Raw genomic sequence first — 18640 nt, 5'->3', positions numbered from 1 at the left:
TTGAAACTCCCCTGCCTGATTGTGTCTGGAAGTATGCAAGGGTGCCTGCCATTACAAACAAAATTCCCCAACTAGAATGTGACTGGCTTTAGGCAGAGTGGCCTGTTATTATCAAAATTCCCCAACTTGAGTGTGACTGACAGTAAGAAAGATGACCTGACGTTATAATGAGTACACCCCAAGACTGGCAGTAATTAAGTGAGCCGCTCATTATAATGAAGACACCCCAATTCTATTGTAATTTATAGTATGCAAGGGGGCTGCTTTTATAATGAAAGCACCCCAACTTGTTTGTTAATGGGAGTATGCAAGGAGGCCTGCCATAATAATCAAAATTCTCGATTGTGACTGGCATTAGGAAGGGGACCCTGTCAATATAATGATAACAGCATAACTCAATTTTTACTGGTAGTAAGGAAGGTGCCTGCCATTATTATGAAAATTCCTCAACTGGAATGTGTCTGGAAGTAGGAAAAGGGGCCTGTCATTATAACGAAAACTCCACAAATAGATTGTGACTGGCAGTAGGCAAGGAGGCCTGCCATTATAATGAAAAGTCCCCAACTCAGTTGTGAATGGCTGTAGGCAAGTGAGCCTGCCATTATAGCAGGAACTCCCAAACTCGATTGTGAATGGCAGTGGAAAAGGGGGCCTGCCATTATGATCACAACTCCCCATGCTGTTTTTCAGATGATGCAAGACACATGTAATTTAATAAAATCTTATTCACTGCATGTATGGTAATTTACGTAGAAATCCATATACAATGTAGAATACCATTGTGAAGCACAAGTACATTTGTTAGTAACTCATAAATGGTTTATTTTAGGACCTTAAAATATAATTTTTTGGAGTATAAAATGAGCTGTGTCTGGTCCTTCTATGGCAACTTTGATATTTTACGTATTTTGTGGATTTTTGTTTTGTTTTGTGCCCCCTCGCAGCAGCACGAAGTTAAAATTTGAATTGGATAATAAAAGTACCTCTACAACCTTTCCAAGTGCCTCATGTGCTTTGGTGTAAATTTTGGTACTGATCAACGGAGGTGTGTATATTTTCATAACAAAAAATAAATTTAGGTACTTTTGGTTTTGTATACATATCATGATGTAAAAATTTCTAAAAGGCATAAAAGAGAAAATTCAGTAGAGTAGACTCATAAAAAGTTAAGCTTATGCCAGTGAATGGTTTTTCAGTACCAGAGGTGACAGAAAATTGTGATGTAGTATGATATGAACATCATTACATTGAAGAATAAGAAAGGTCAGCTGGTCGAAACTATGTTGATTTAATGTTATGTAGAAAAACTGGAATTAGACCAGATGGACCCAATCAGTATTTAGTATGCATTATACAAAGATGGGAGAGCCTCCATGGCTCAGACGGCAACGCGTCGACCTCTCACCGCTGGATACCGTGGTTCAAATCCCGGTCACTCCATGTGAGATTTGTGCTGGACAAAGCAGAGGTGGGACAGGTTTTTCTCCGGGTACTCTGGTTTTCCCTGTCATCTTTCATTCCAGTGACACTCTTCATTCTCATTTCATAGCATCTATCAGTCATTATATATCACTTTGAGAGTGGCGACCCCGTCGTACTAATAGCCTATATATGATTCATTCATTAGATCCCTGACCCAGTCAAAGACTGGAAAACAGGTTGTAGGTTTTCATTATACAAAGATGGCAGTGTAAAAAGAGAAATTGAATCAATGTGTTACAATACAATGAGCTCTCATTCGTAACCAATAGTGTTTTGTAAGAAGAAAGTGAGTTCACAGACAAAATTATCCTTCTTTCCAGGCTGACTTTGTTATAAAGAAATGAAATCTAAGTGGACTTGGAATGTTTACCTAAATGACATATGGCCTCTGGAGAAAGCTGGTGCAAATCTTCCGACCTGGTGGTCATGGGCAAACTGCATGTCTGTGAGGATGAAATCCAATGGTGTTGCATGCTTGAAATTTTTGGGTGTTCACACAGAGCTGACAGTAGATAAAAAAATCAGATATATAGTCCTAAGTTGCTCCTCATTCCGTCAATACGTTAACAAGAGCTCAGTTAGCCTATATTGTGTCACCTCTTTGGTTCGTCAAACAATATTATGTTACATGCACGACTGTCAACAGCGCCATGCAATTAGTCAGTTAACCATTCCGAGGTAACAGCTGTGTGCATTAACCACTGCCATGGACTACGCGATACATGCTGCCATCTTTGGGATTTGAAAAGAACTTTTAGAGAAGGCATTGGAAGCGGGTCAGCAGTTCGTAATCCACTGCCCGCTCGATATGAAGCAGCCATCGGATGCATATCGAACAGACAGTGCCGTGTTCACACAGTAAACTGTAATCATATTCGCCGTACCTATAGCACTGCCCCTTCAAGCTCTAGCTATGCAATATGGCTGGTGTGGCGCATGATTCAAATGGAAACGTAAAGTGAATCGGCACTTACAACTTCGTAAATACATTCTCAACATACAGAATGTACAAGAATCTTGTTTTCATCATACAATATTGTGTAAATTTTAAGAGTTTTCGGATTACCAGGTTGTTCACATGCTCATGTGATCTTTAAGATGAGACGCCCCTGATGAAATCTAATGTTGAAGACAGCATACACACCCAGTCCCTGAGACAGAGGAATTAATGAATGAAGGGTTAAATCCCCGATTTGCCTGGGAACAAAACCCAAAACCCCTTGGGTTAACCAGAGAGCCAGACTATGCATAAGCTGAAAGGAATAGACGTGAAACTAGTGAGGATAATAGCTGGTACAAACATATTAGATACGCTGATGGAAAGGATTCCTGATGAAGATATAAAAGGTAAAGTTAGTTTATAAAGAGAAATGGTAATGAGGGAATGGTTTAGGAAATTTCCCTCAAAAATAAAGACTGGCTGAAAAATCAAAACAAATTGCCTGGGTTTCACCGATGATTCAACATTACTAGCATTTGACATAAAAGAAGCAAAAGCCCAGATATCAGAACTTCAAAACATTGCAAATAAAATTGGCGTCAAAATATCATTTGAAAAAACAGAACTTATGCCCCAAAAGCCAACACAAGTTAAAAGAAGTTACCATAAATGGTAATCAAATCAAAATAGTAACTCAATTTAAATATCTTGGAGAAGTAATAACACATAACCTAAGTTAAATGAAAAAATCTTCATCCAGACAAGAACAAATAGTTTAGCTAAATCACAAAAATTAACATGGGGCATCTACTAAAACAAATGTCTATCAATAAATGCAAAAATAAAACATTACAACACAATTATAAAACCGGAAGCTACATATGCAGCAGAAACACTTTTGCATCTGAATAAACAATCAAAGACAGACAAACTTCAGAAAATTGAAAGGAGGATTGGAAGAACCTGCATCAACAAAAATACCAGAAAGATAGACAGTGGCGGATACACAGAGCTAGAACCCATTACAGATACTATGCGTAAGAAGAGACTGGGATTCTTTGGACATATCATGAGGATGCAGGATTCGAGACTTCTGAAACAACTAGTACAACACAACATCATCCCAAAAAGTACCACAACAGGATGTAAATAAATGGATCAGAGAAGTAAGAGAGGATCTGAAGGAAACTGGACTTACAATAGAAGACACCACAAATAAGATAAAATTGAATAAAAAACTCAAGAATACAAACCTCCGCTTTACTGTTGCGCAAAACAAACCCACAGCACATACATTTTCAACCGAGGAAAGGGCACAAAGATTGGAGCATCTGAAGAAGTACTGGGAGGACCGCAAAGCCCAAACAATCCCTTCAAAGAGACCTGAATGATGGACTGACTAAAGTGATCCTATGCAGTCATAGAAGAAGAAGAATAAAAGATGTAGAAGAAGAAGAAGAAGAAGAAGAAGAAGAAGAAGAAGAAGAGATTTGATGAAGCAGTAATATACACCAACCTTAGTGGTAAGGTCATGTGAGGCATATATCCAAAATATGTGAACTTGGAAATGAAGAGAAGCACAGGGAGAACTATTTTAGGTATAAGAAGTATGGAAGTAAGAGAGGGAGATATCACTGTGCTAGCAGCACACATAGGTACCGGTACCAGTATTCATGGAGGTGCTTGGTTCCTTTGCTGAGGTTTACAATCAGAATACTGAGGGAAATAATAATAATAATAATAATAATAATAATAATAATAATAATAATAATAATAACATAAGGGAAATAATAACAGTTTTAAATTTTTAGTGGGATATCACTATCAATGAAGTGAAAAAGTCAAATACCAGCACAAAATAATTAGTTTTGTCATTTTCCCTACAATTTACTTTCACACCCCAGGCCTCCCAAATTGAGGAGATGGTACTGATCATGGGTAATTACTGGCAAAGTTAAACAAAGTTAAGCAATGATCCCTTTCAGAAAGTAGGATTGCCTAGATATAATGACAAAAAATGAATGCATGATAGAAATTATTATTTTCATGTCAGCATGTTATACCTAATTCTAAAATATTAAATGCTAATTACAGCTCAATACTGCCCACTGCTGTAAATAGACTGATGCTTAAATATAGATTCTGTTTTATTAAATTATATAAAATGAAATTTAACTGGCGTTCTTCCTCCCAGGTCCTCCGCAGAGCTCTACAACAGCCCACCCACCTTCTTATAGTAAGTATATCTGTGGGGTGAAAGGTACAGCACGAGGTCACAGCAGACTAGGTCGAGTTGTTGGAGGAGAAGATGGAGATCCTGGAGAATGGTGCTGGCAGGTGGCACTCATCAACTCACTGAACCAGTATTTATGTGGAGGAGCACTTATTGGCACTCAGTGGGTTCTTACTGCTGCCCATTGTGTTACAAAGTAAGTAAAATTATGATCACCCAGTATATATTACTTGAATATTTATGTTCTAGGGTGGCACTGGGTTCACTTTTGCTCCAGTTATTCTGAGAAATAGTAAGTGGGATATTAAATGTTCAATTTCCAAAGTGATGTGCCTCTCACTCTTTCACAAGACTCCCTTATTCCCATATCTCACATTATACACACAGAGTTTTTTGAAAAAAATTGATGTTTTATTTTATTTTGATACAGTAGTTTTATTAATTTCAGAATTGATGTTATCTCTTATGAAAGAAAATGATTATTTCATGGTTATATTAGAAACATGCAGAGGGACAGTGACTAGCCATTAGCTTCCCATCCAGAAGGTTGAGGTTTGAATCCTAGCCGATTCTGGGCTGAAATTTTCATCTCAAGGATGATGTGGCATCAAAAAGCGCAGCTGGCCTTAGGCCAAAATCAAAAGAGCTTGAGTGACTCCAGAAACACCAGAAATAGCTGGGATAAGCTGAGGAGTGTATCAGAAACTAGCAGAAGGTAACCCTTCTTGATGGGCTGATAGTTGGCGATATCACTGACTTTTATTTCTAACCTTCCTTGACGAGTAACTTTTAAGCAGCAACCTTCGCACATTGGTGTCTGGTCTGAATTAGCAGGACCTAGCAAGAACCAGCCGAATACTGTTTGGTTCAATTGAATCTATAATTCAATACAATATTTAAAGTTCAATTATATTTTATATTATTTTAAAAACACTAGGGCCTAGTACTAGTTTTGACCACTTAATTGGGCCATAAAATAGCACTCTTTGGAAAAAAAAATTTGTTAGAGAATTATAAACAAAATCACAGTTGTTGTTCATAAAATGTACATTATGATTATTAAAAGTATCTTGTGTGCACCATCTGTTGTGAACTGTCCTTCCCCCACAGTTCCTGAGTTCTCTGCTTGGTGCCTCTCAGTGCACCAGCCAGAGAAAGTAAACCAATAAAAGTTTTATTTCTACCATGTCTGTCTTGTCTACTAGTGTCGTGTAAAACACGCTCTGTGCTTGGTTCATATTTGTTGAGTATAGCTATCGCTGAATTTGCTTCTTAGAGGCGAGGCTAGCTATGTTCATTCAACCTTGCCCCTTGATAATCACTCCTTCACGCGCTATCTGAGTCACAGGTAGAAGTGCTCGCCTCCCTCCATCCTTGCTTAGCGGTACTCTGTTAAGTTTGTCTGACATACCTTTATCTCTCAAAACATTATGCTTTTGCGTCAGTGGTGGACTCTTGGCTGGGAACGGAACTGTCAATAATTAAACTCATATTTTTATACTATGTTTCTACGCTGTACTGAGAGAAATGGTTAATGGATTTCACGTGCTGCTATGTGTATTCCTCCTGGCTAGCGTACGTTACTGCTCTATATACAAAAATAAATACACATTTTTAATGCATAAGCCATATATTACACTCCTAGCCATACCAAAGACATTGTGTATGAACTATGCAAATTAATGCCATTATAATACATAAAGTCAAATTAAAATTAATGGAAAAAGTCCTCTTTGCTCAAGGTTTTCTATTTAAGGATATATGGCTAGTGCAGAAACTCGAGCTCAAAATTGGGAATGAAATGCAAACTATTTACCACTATGATTATTATGAATTACTAAAAAGTCATTGGCTTGGTCTGGGTCTTGCTGACACCTATGACTCATAAAAAGAATTTCACCTTTACTAAAGTTTCTTTTGCTGCTTGCACTGGTTGCTGGAATGCACAACGTATGTCTAGCAGTTACTGACTGAGTGGGCAGACTGATTTCATGCTCCTTCCACCAGCCCAGTTGTCGTCATCTTCACCAGCATTCATATCACAGTACATCTCTACTTCATCACGAGCGGCTCAGTTGTCGCTTATTCACTCACTGAATTGTTCTTTTTCTTCGGAGGCTCTTGTAGACCAGTTGATGCATGCACAGTGTGACATGGAGGGTCTACAGAGAGACCAAACACCTTGTTTAGTTACATTTTTTCTCATTTTAACTAAACAAGGTGTTTGGTGGATGTTGGGATACAATTACTTACGGTAATTACAGCAAATTATACTTTCTTTGTTTCTTTCTTTCTTTCTTTCTTTCTTTCTTAATTTATTTACCCCCAAGGGTCGGTTTTGCCCTCAGACTCAGTGAAGGATCCCACCTCTACCACCTCAAGGGCAGTGTCCTGGAGCGTGAGACTTTTGTGTCGAGGGGATGAAACTGGGGAGATGGACAAGTACCTCACACAGGAAGCCTTACCTGACTATGCTGAACAAGGGCCTTGTAAGGGATGGTAAGTTTGGAAGGGATAGACAAGAAATAGGGAAGTAAACGGCCGTGGCTTAAGTTAGGTACCAACCCGGCATTTGCCTGAAGAAGAAGTGGGAAACCACGGAAAACTACTTCCAGGATGACTGAGGTGGGAATCGAACCCACCTCTACTCAGTTGACCTCCCGAGCCTGAGTGGACCCCATTCCATCCCTCGTACCACTTTTCAAATTTCGTGGCAGAGCTGGGAATAGAACCCAGGCCTCTGGGGGTGGCAGCTAATCACACTAATTAATACACCACGGACGCAAATTATATTATGAACATAATATACAGAACTGTTATACAGATGTGTCTGACTTCATCCATTATGGCCTTCCTTTCATCTTCTTCTAACATTTTCAGGTGGCGGAATGGAGGCCATAGTAATATAGCTATTTTGTGTACAGTTGAGACCTGTACCTTTTCACTTAAGAGCATATGAGCTCTGATCTTTTTCTTCTTATGGATTTCCTGAAAGTATAATCAAGGTTCAACATAATATAAATGTAATGGCTCTATGCATATTACTTAAGTGACAAACTGCAGAAGTAAACCACTAATAAATACCGCACAGTCTGATTAACTGACAGAGCAGTGCTGCCACAAGAGCATTGAGTGAATTATTGGTGCCATTTCATGTTGTAGGTCATTAGTGAATGGCTTAAGGAAAGCTACCATCTGATCTGCAACCTCATAGCTGAAGCCATCTAACATTTGATTTCACAACAAGGCAACAATTTGGAGAACTTCCACAAGAAATCTCATTTTGTCAAATACGTGGACATTTGTTATATTTATGCAGTGAACAGCATAATACAGATGTCTATGATTTTCAAAAGATTTCTTTAGATTTGAACCCTGATCTCTTATGAAAAACATATAATCACACTGAAGAATGTTTAACTCATAAACTTTCTCAATTACAGTATACTTTCACTTGTTTTCTTTGTAATTGGAAATTTTGTAGTGAAAAGCACATTACCGAACAGCTTCCACTCTCTGCCTATACGCTGCATAGTCGGAAACAAATAATGGATCTAGTCAGTCCACATATCAAAAGTAGCCAAGCCAATATTTGTCGTACATGGCAGAAATAATCAGAGGCATTACTTCACTTCGTATTTCACCTGCCTTTGCTTGGACATTTCTACTAATGGTGGAAGGATGTGGTAACCCATCAACAACAATACTTACTTTGCCAAAATGATCACAGATATTAAATAGTTCTTGCCCTAATTCGTTAAAGCCTTCTCTGGCAACAATGTTAAATGGTCGGAAAGTTTTGACACACATAAAAACACTCAAGCAAGTCATGGTTTGCTTTGTATTGCTGGGCAATACTTGGCGAGAAGAGCCAGCATTAAATTTGCAAACGTGTTTTAATTTAAATGAGTTGTACCAAATTTATATGTTAACAGTGCATTGCACAATTCACAGGAAACATACCCTGTCTGGTGATTGTCTGGAGTGACCACAAGCAGGAATTTCTTCCAAACATCAGAACTGAGTCAAAATCTCTTAATTAGTTTATATTCACTGCTTTGAATTTTAGCCATAACGCTGTCTGTCAATTCACATGGCATGGTGAACATCAGCTCAGAACTAATGGTTAAATCAACCATTCCATCATCCTTGTATACCTCCAAATTACCAGCCTTTGCTCTATGTAAACAAGGGTTTACTCATATCTGAATGAACCACATTGTTTGCAATGTTGGTAAAGCAAGCAAGGTCATCCTCGCTAGTCAGCAAATTTTGCTTCGAACATGCCCTGTCAAAAGAATTGCAGCAAACTCTGGCATTTTAGGTTACATGCTCCACTCATGCATGATGGCAGTTGCATATGCAGTAAGGCACATGTTGCTCCATCTTGGTTACCCATCCCAAGTTCGAACATGCACGCTACTATGGTCCCTTGTCTTTAGTATTAGTCACCTCCTCTTCTATCTGGACATTATACATGTAACCAACAATCTTTACATACTGCTGACTGAATACTTCTGCCTTATTGGACCTTTATGTTTTCTTATATAAAAAAACCAGCAATTACCCGTGGCTTCGCTCACGTGGATTTCGTAATTTGATCAAAGTAATCGTTCCTCGGCATTGTACTAAGACATTATCTGAAAATTCCTAAAGTATAAAAACTCACCCAAAAATTGAGTTTCATTTACCTTAGAAATTATTTGTAAACCATGCTTGTGGTATTACCTTTTGGGGCTAAGACGACCATGTGACATAGAACTATACATGTGAGAAACAGTCTTCTCTCAAGTCGAAAAAATAAATACATGTTTCTTTTAAAGGAGATTCCAAATACCTATTCCCACATCTTCAGTTTTTGAGATATACCGGTATGTAAGTATCCCCATAAAAAGAATTCAACCCCTTAATCAGTCCTTTTTCATTTCACCCCTGCCCGTTAAGTTGCTTTACCCCCACCCAAAAAATGTGTGTTTCTTTATTTTTAAAGGAGATTCCAAATACCAATTTCCACGTCTGTAACCTTCAGTTTTCAGATATAAGTTTCTCTAGAAAAAGAACTCGATATTTTTACTTCCTTTCACACTCCTCAATCAAGTGAATTTTACAAAATCAAACAGTACATGTTTCTTTAAAAGAGCTTACAAATACCAAATATCACAACTGTAACATCTTCAGTCTTCGAGATATATGTATCCTCGTAAAAGGAATTTATCTCACTTTTCATCCCCCCCCCCCCCCCACCCTACCAAGTTGATTCCCCCACCAAATGCAAGTTTCTTTATTTTTAAAGGAGATTCCAAATACCAGTCTTCAAGTTTGTTACATCTTTAGATTTTTTGGTATATATACATTCTAATACAAATAATTCAACTAATTTTTCAATACCTCCCCCCCCCCCCCTTCCTGCCCTGTTAAAGGTTTTTCCCAAAAACCAAAGAAGAAGTGTTTCTTTATTTTTAAAGGAGATTCCAAATACCAATTTGGTATGTTAAGTTTTTGAGATATACTGTAGATATGCTAATTTAAAATTTCATCCCATTTTCACTTCCCCTTAAGTGGATTTTCCCAAAAAAGTATTTATGTTTCTTTACTTTTACAGGAAATTCCAAATGCCAGTTTTCAAATCTGTAATATGTTACGTGTCTGAGATAATTTGCAGATATAATCTTTTTTTTAAATTCACCCCGTTTGTCACTCCTTTCCCCTCCTATTCATCAGATTATGCAAAAACACAAAAGTACGTGTTTCTTTATTTTCAAAAGGAGGTTCCAGATTTCAATTTTCATGTCTGTAACATCTTCAGTTTTTGAGATATAAGTCTCCTCATAAAAGGTGTTCAAGTGCTTTTCCCCCTTTTTAACCCTCTTAAATAGGATTTTCCAAAAACAAAAACAAAAAAAAGTGTTTATTTATTTTTAAAGGAGATTCTAAATACCATTTTTTACGTCTGTAAACTTTTAAGATTTTGAGATATAGATATCTTCATTTTTAAAATTCACCCCCCTTTTCACCCCCTTAGTGACAGAATATCCAAAAATCCTCCCTTAGTGAGCGCCTACATGTTAATATAAATAAATCCCCAAAATTTCATTTCTTTATGTCCAATAGTTTTGGCTGGGCGATGATGAATCAGTCAGTCAGTCAGTCAGTCAAGACATGTTCTTTTATATATATAGATGACATGAGTAAAGAAGTGGAATCAGAGAGAAGGCTTTTTGCAGATGATGTTATTTCATATATAGTAATAATTAAGTTACAAGATTGTGAGCAACTGCAAAATGACCTCGGTAATGTTGTGAGATAGACAGCAGTCAGGTTGTGAGTTTCACAAATAGAAGTCCTCTCAGCTTTAATTACTGCATGGATGGGGTGAAAGTTCTTTATGGGGATCACTGTAAGTACTTAGGTTTTAATATAAGGAAAGATCTTCATTGGGGTAATCACATAAATGGGATTGTGAATAAAGGGTACAGATCTCTGCATATGATTATGAGGATGTTTAGCGGTTGTAGTAAGAATGTAAAGGAGAATGCATATAAAGTCTCTGGTAAGACTCCAAATGGGACACTCACTAGGATCACTTGATTCAAGAACTGGAAAAAATCCAAAGAAAAGCAGCTTGATTTGTTCTAGGTTATTTCTGACAAAAAGTAGAGTTACAAAAAATTTGCAAAGTTTGGGCTGGGAAGACTTGGGTGAAAGGAGGCAAGCTGCTTGCATAAGCAGTTAGTTCCAAGCTGTCAGTGAAGATATGGGAGTGGAATGACATTAGTAGACGAATAAGTTTGAGTGGTGTCTGTTAAAGTACGAAAGATCACAATATGAAGGTAAAGTTGGAATTCAAGAGGATAAATTGGGGCAAATATTCATTAATAGGAAGGGGAATTGAGGATTGGAATAACTTACCAAGGGAGATGTTCAATAAATTTCTAACTTCTTTGAAATCATTTAAGAAAAGGCTAGGAAAACAACAGATAGAGAATCTGTCATCTGGGCACTGCCCCAAATTCAGATCAGTAGTGATGGATGGATGGATGGACGGACGGACGGATCTCTGCTGAAATCAACGTGTACATATCCTTTGTACTGATGTGTATACTGAAATACATCATCTAGCATATCTTTGGTCACTAAACAGATCCACAAATCCAATGGTGTCTTTGCGTTTCTTGCTTCACCACTGGCTTCAGGTAGCTTAGTCAGTATGTTATGTGGCTTGGGAAGAATACTGCACCTTTCTCCACTTCATCACACCATATTTTCCTCTAAAGTATGTAACAGACTCTTCAACAGAACAAGAGTCATCCGCATCTATCTAACTCTGAGTCACTGTCTCTTTCCTCAACAATATCATAATCACTATATGTATTTATATGTACTTATAATGTATCCTTGTTTTTGCCATAATAATAATAATAATAATAATAATAATAATAATAATAATAATAATAATAATAATCATAATCACTTTCAGATCCCTAATCACTCATACACTCATTATTTCAGTCACTGTCACTTTCATATAGAATTGTATGAATTAATTCAGCATCATTTATGTTTTCTGGGTTGAAGTGCTCCATGTTTACAGCCGCTAACACATGCAGGCCTACTAAAGGATGTCATGCTGTGTCACGATCAGTCGTGCTGTATCCCAATGATTCAGAGACAAGACTAATATGGAACGTGTAGACACAAAGACATGAAATCCCAACAGGAAATTCCCAGGGCAGTGATAAGCAGCTACTAAAATATGTGGGCCAATGATTCTTATCATTTAAGAAATATGATATGCTGAAAGAGTCTCATATCTCACAGATACGGCATGACCGACGGAAGGTTAAAATATGTATACATATCCTTCCATTGCTCCCTAAAATTCATGTTGCTGCTCAAATTTTTTTTTTTAGCTTTAGCTGACTTTTTTGCTAAATTGAATTTCCTACTGAGCCCTTCAATCTCTCCCTTCTTCTTCAGCTATTCCTAACTCTATTTCTTTCTAATCTGCACCTCCTTCTTAATCTCTCTATTTCCCTGTTATATCCCTGCTATTTTTCATTGAGGATGGAAACAACCCTGCACCACTTCTAGTATTTATTCATGTAAGTGCCACCTCTCCATGGTTAACCTCAAACTATATGAGAACCATATTTGTAACATCCTACAGGCGCTTGAGCTGGACTCCTTCGATCTGTAATATAATGTGAGATGACCAGTCCATCACAAAGCCCATTTGATGAAACTAAGTCCATATAAAGGTATAAATCATAATAACTTAGGTTAGACAGGAATTTAGAAAAAAGTAGACAACAGTAAATGGAGAAGTTCTTTCCCAGATTAATTACTGAAGTTGAAGAGAAGATCACAGGAAAATTAATTCAGAAATGGCTATGTAGATTGATCAGTACGGAACATACTTTCTATGATTTACTGCGAATCGACTAAAATAACTTTAAACTATAGTTCTCATACACACTGGACATGATCTTAACTGACCTTCTTGGGACTGGACCCTTGGTTAATTGGCAATATAAAAATAAAGGGCCTAATTTATACAAACTAACTGCACAGACTCACTTTCATTGAAACATTCTAAAGTACTAAGCTTCTGATCGATTATTAAATAATTCTATTACCTTTTCCCATCACTAATTTAATAATCACTTAAATAATAAACCTGTTTACTGCACTGAATAAATCAGCAAACTGATTAAAAATGGTATCTATATTATAAGCAATAAGCAATATGAAACTGACTGTCTGAGAGTGGGGTAGGGTGAGATGCAGTGCGGAGGTATAACTGTAGGAAACAGGAAGCAATATTGTTCATGGGGTCAGCCAATAAACCCGAGGCTGGTTAAGAGGGCACTCATATAGTATAGTTCACTCAGTGAATGGTAAAGAAATGCTTGAGAGTTTACACATTTTCCCTTAAAAAATAACTTATAACTTTAATTTCAGTAATCTGTTAATCATTTTTTCTTATTTCAACAGTATAGTACGATCGGGTGATGCAATCTACGTGCGTGTTGGTGATCATGACTTGACTCGCAAGTATGGTAGTCCTGGAGCTCAGACTCTGAGAGTTGCTACCACATACATACATCACAATCACAACAGCCAGACATTGGATAATGACATTGCATTGCTGAAGCTGCATGGTCAGGCTGAGCTTAAGGATGGAGTGTGTCTAGTGTGTCTTCCAGCTAGGGGAGTGAGCCAGGCAGCAGGCAAGCGCTGTACAGTTACTGGATATGGATACATGGGAGAAGGTAATGACATACTTATTATACTGTATTTGTTTGTTTGTTTGTTTGTTTGTTTGTTTGTTTGTTTGTTTAATGCTAAAATTGACACTATTTTTGGCGTATCATTCATTTTAGCAAATTTTTCTTTACTATCCCAAGCTAACAAAGAAAATTACACTTAAATAACATAATAATTAAAGCCCCTCAAGTGTATTTTTCAGAACTATGTATTTGCTTCAAGAGTTTCTTGTTTAACATGAGATAGTAGAAAATCCTAAACGTCTGACTGAAGTCTGAAGAATTCATGAAGAATGTTGTAGCTTTCCTTATAAAAGGGAAATCTGACTTCAGTGCATCACTGAATTAACATTTTCTTCTTTCATGTTCACTTGTAGTTTAAAACAAAACAAAATCAAACTTCAGTAGTAACTGGACACAAAGTTGAAATCAAAAATGGTAATCAGCATCCAACTACAAAGAATCAAGGAGCATATCTCAGTTGCAGCTTTGCTGTTCCCTCACAGTGTTTTAATTTCCATGTTGAGTAGTGTACTTAGACAAACCGTCAGTCAAACTACTCTGATATTTTAAATAAGGATTGTGTGCTTTAGTGTATAAAAGCATAGTTTCTTGAATAGATTATAAAGTGTGAAAGTCATAAATAAAATTCAATCCAGATGCAACCATATCTAACTAAATAGGGTTTCTTCACATTTTACTCTGTACCTTTAATGATGTTTATTTATATTTACATTTTGCATCAGGTTATGTAAAATAAGTTAGTAGATAACTTGTTATTGTATACTGGTATTGTTATGCAAAGTAAAGCTATCATTATAATAATATTGCTGTTAACGTGTTGGAAGAAAGGAGTATCTTGTGACAGTTGTCACAGTAATACCTAGTGAGAGCCTTGCCAGTGGCCACTGGCTATTAGTAGCAGGTTTGAAAGACTTTCATGTACCAATAATACTGACCAGGAAAATACCAAAAATCAAGGTGTGAGAACTTCAGGAAACAGACAAGAGAGCCAACTATCAGGACTGGATGAGAGGTCAATTGCCAAGTGATAAAGTGAAGACCAGAGAAGAAGAATGGACCAACTGGAAAACATCTTTATAATGGAAGCAACTGAAGTATGATGTACTGTATGTTGCAAACTTTGGATTGGGAAGACTGAAGGAGACAAGCTGCTTGACTAAATGGTATGTTCCGAGCTGACGGTGAAATTATGTTAGTTGAAGAATAAGCTTGAGTGGAGCTTTTAGAGGTAAGAAATATCATAATAGGAAGATAAAAGTTGGAATTCAAGACAATAAACTGGGGCAAATATTCAGGTATAGGAAGAGGAGGTGGTAGGGAATCTGCCACCTGAGTGACAGCCCAATGCAGAGCAATGATTGATTGATGGATTGCAAAAATCAAAACCTTGAACAGGTGTACCGAGATACGAAGTCAAATGTCAGAAGGATATTTCAAGATGGGAAGACGAAGAGTTGGGAAATTTTCACACAGAATCTGGATGAAGATAGCAGAGGCAATATGAAATTAATATACAACATGGTCAAAGGCAAAAGGAAATCGATGGATACCATCAAGGCACTAGAAGAAAACGGAATATAGTCAGAATGGAATGTGATATCAAAGATATCCTGAAGAATAATTTCAACAACCTGCTGAACGGATCAGAGAGAAAGAGAAACAGTCAGATGTGGAAGCCTTCTCAGAGGACACCCCGATCACCTGATCTATGCCTAAAAGAAAATTGCATGGAGTGGATGAAGTGAATTCAGACATGATCACAGCAACAGGGGTACAGTGTCTCCAATGATTACACAGAGTGCTTAACAGCCACCACAACAGTGTGCCGTATATGTGTACTCTTTCCACAGTACTATATGAAGACAGCATTTGTATGTCATCAGTGAAGTGTTGTTGTTAATTGCATATACCAATGTGTTCTAGAAGACTTGATCTTTCTGACCATCTACATATTTCACAATAATACATTTCATTAGCTTGTTGCTTTATGTATCACTGAAGTGAAGTATAACTTGCCATGTGTCCTCTGTTGACACAAAATATAAACTATCTACTCCTAGGCACCTAGATCCTGACTGTCATCAGTGCTAAGAATTTAAACATCTTACAGATGAAAGAGGAAGGTAGTTTTGTCAGAGCCATGAAAAATGGCAGGGACTTCATATAATCTTTCAGGTTCTCTAGTAGCAGAGGAACACATTACTGTAAGATGTTTTGCTGGTGATGTAGGTACGTTCAAGAAGAATGTTTTTGTCTTGAAGAAAATTATGAAGATTCTGCAGGCATGACATGAGTTGCATACTGTGTATGGCAACCAGAAAATTCCCCTTACTGGACAGTCGGGACCTCAAAAGAACTTTTCTGATGTTTTAAATGTGTTTTTCACTTCTTTGATGAGTAGGTTATAATATCATAGCAGAGAACATGAAAAGATATGCTGAACAATACTTTCAGTGAAACAAAAGTCCCTTGATAGGACCTATGAAATTTATGTGGTGTTTGGTCTCAATATGTTGATTGGTAGGTCTATAATGTAGAAGTTCACTCTGGAAAGTTATTTAAGTAGGGATGCATTCCAGAGTTCCCAATTTTCTGCAAACTATGAAACAGGACCAGGGTGAGTTCATAATGCGATTCCTGTATTTTGTTGACAATAGAACTGCTGGCAGTTATGCAGGTCCTCCAAAATTATTCAAAACTTAAAAAAACTTTTTTCAAATATACATACATACATACATACATACATACATACATACATACATACATACATACATACATACATACATACATACATACATACATACATACATACATACATATATCTTGATTACAGACTGTTATGCCTTTTTAACATTCAGTCTGCAAGCTTCTGTGATTTATTAAACCACGCCAAAATCCTCTATTTGTAACTAGTTCTGTGGCCTAATTCAGTTCTATACCTCTTATCATTAAACTGTTAGAAACCGAGTCTAACTGTCATCGTCTTGGCCTCCCTCTACTCCTCTTACCCTCCCTAACAGAGTCCATTATTCTCCTAAGTAACCTATCCTCCTCCATTTGCCTCACATGACCCCATCACCAAATATAGTTTATGCATACAGCTTCATCCATCAAGTTCATTCCTAAATTAGCATTTATCTCCTCATAATGAGTACCCTCTTGCCATTGTTCCACCTGTTTGTACCAGCAATCATGTCTGCTACTTCTAACTTATGAATAAATTATCCTGAGTCCACCCAGCTTTCACTCCCATAAAGCAAAGTTGGTCTGGAAACAAACCAATGTAAAGACAGTTTTGTCCGGGTTGGCTATGAGGTTTGGATTACATAGCTGTAAGTTTGCATTTGGGAGATAGTGGGTTCAAGCCTCACTGTCGGCAGTCCTGAAGATGGTTTTCCATAGTTTTCTATTTTTACACCAGGCAAATGCTGGGGTTGTACTTTAATTAAAGCCATGGTCACTTCCTTCCAGTCCTAACCCTTTCTTATCCAATTATTGCCATAAGATCTATGCATGTCAGTGACACATAAAATAAAATCTTAAGCATATCAGATATTCATTGACCCTGAAAAGTAAAAAATATTCCACCATCAGAATATTGTTTATTTATTAACTTTTCTATGTTTTAGCTGGCCCAATTCCACTACGAGTCAGAGAAGCTGAAATTCCAATTGTCAGTGATGCAGAATGTATTCGTAAAATAAATGCAGTGACAGAAAAGATATTCATATTGCCAGCCAGCAGTTTTTGTGCAGGAGGTGAAGAGGGCAATGATGCCTGCCAGGTAAGAATTGTAATACCAGTAATACAGGGAGATATAGCCTATAATACAAATGAGAAAACAGATAAATAATTTTTCCTAGATACCGTAATTAGAATTACATAGGCAAATCAGATAGTGTGTTCCCTTAAGATATTATGTTTCTTAAGGCTAGGTGAACTGTGGATCAATGAATTTCCTCACTGAATCAAAGAGTTATTATGGATTTATTAATTTTGACAATGAACTGGACCCTGTAATCCAGATGCTCATGAAAAATCACCAACTGAGATTGAACTATAATAACATAGATTTATATTTCCATTCATAACTCTTCACTGATTATGCACTGCTGCTCATTCGCTGCTCTTTCAGATAACAGAATTATATATTAGCTTTCTGATAGATGAAAAGTGAGTACATAATTTGACATAACATAATTATTTTAAAATGTGGATAATGTGAACAGAAAGTATCTTTGTCATAGACACTGATGTTAGTGCAACATATAACCAAAGATATACACAGTAAGCACGTATGTGGTACACGAGTGTGAAAATGAAATCAAACAAGATACAGAAAAGTGTTCTCATATTAAAAGTTGAAAATACTGAAAATCAGTTCTACAATTACATAAAATCACAGTTTAATACTTGAGGTGATCTCCTTTGTTCTTCAAAACAGCAACAACATGTTTTGGCATGGATTTTACCAATTTTGTGCTAATTTTCTTTATCCTCTTATCATGAAACCACACCGTGATAAATGATCACATCCAGTTTGGTCATCCTCATCTTAAGAATATCCCATAAATTTTCTATGAGGGTTGATATCGGGTGAGTTAGTGGGCAAAGGGAGCACTTGACTGTGTTTATCTTCAAATAATTTGTTCACCTATTTGGATGTGTGACATGGTGCAAGATCTTGTTTAAAAA

At 37.0% G+C, this 18640-nt stretch overlaps 1 protein-coding gene across 1 annotated transcript in view; it reads left to right on the top strand.

Moving 5' to 3' along the window:
- mas (masquerade) overlaps window positions 1-18640 on the top strand; it is a 195396-nt gene that overhangs the window by 164726 nt on the left and 12030 nt on the right. Inside the window, exons 6-8 of the mRNA XM_067138673.2 lie at window positions 4630-4851; window positions 13650-13927; window positions 17575-17729. Coding sequence (XP_066994774.1) covers window positions 4630-4851; window positions 13650-13927; window positions 17575-17729 — 655 coding nt within the window. The remainder of the gene's footprint in view (window positions 1-4629; window positions 4852-13649; window positions 13928-17574; window positions 17730-18640) is intronic.

This window comes from Anabrus simplex, chromosome 1 (assembly GCF_040414725.1).
Source record: "Anabrus simplex isolate iqAnaSimp1 chromosome 1, ASM4041472v1, whole genome shotgun sequence".
NCBI classification, from domain to species: Eukaryota; Metazoa; Arthropoda; class Insecta; order Orthoptera; family Tettigoniidae; genus Anabrus; species Anabrus simplex.
This window is presented reverse-complemented; position numbering and strand designations above follow the sequence as displayed.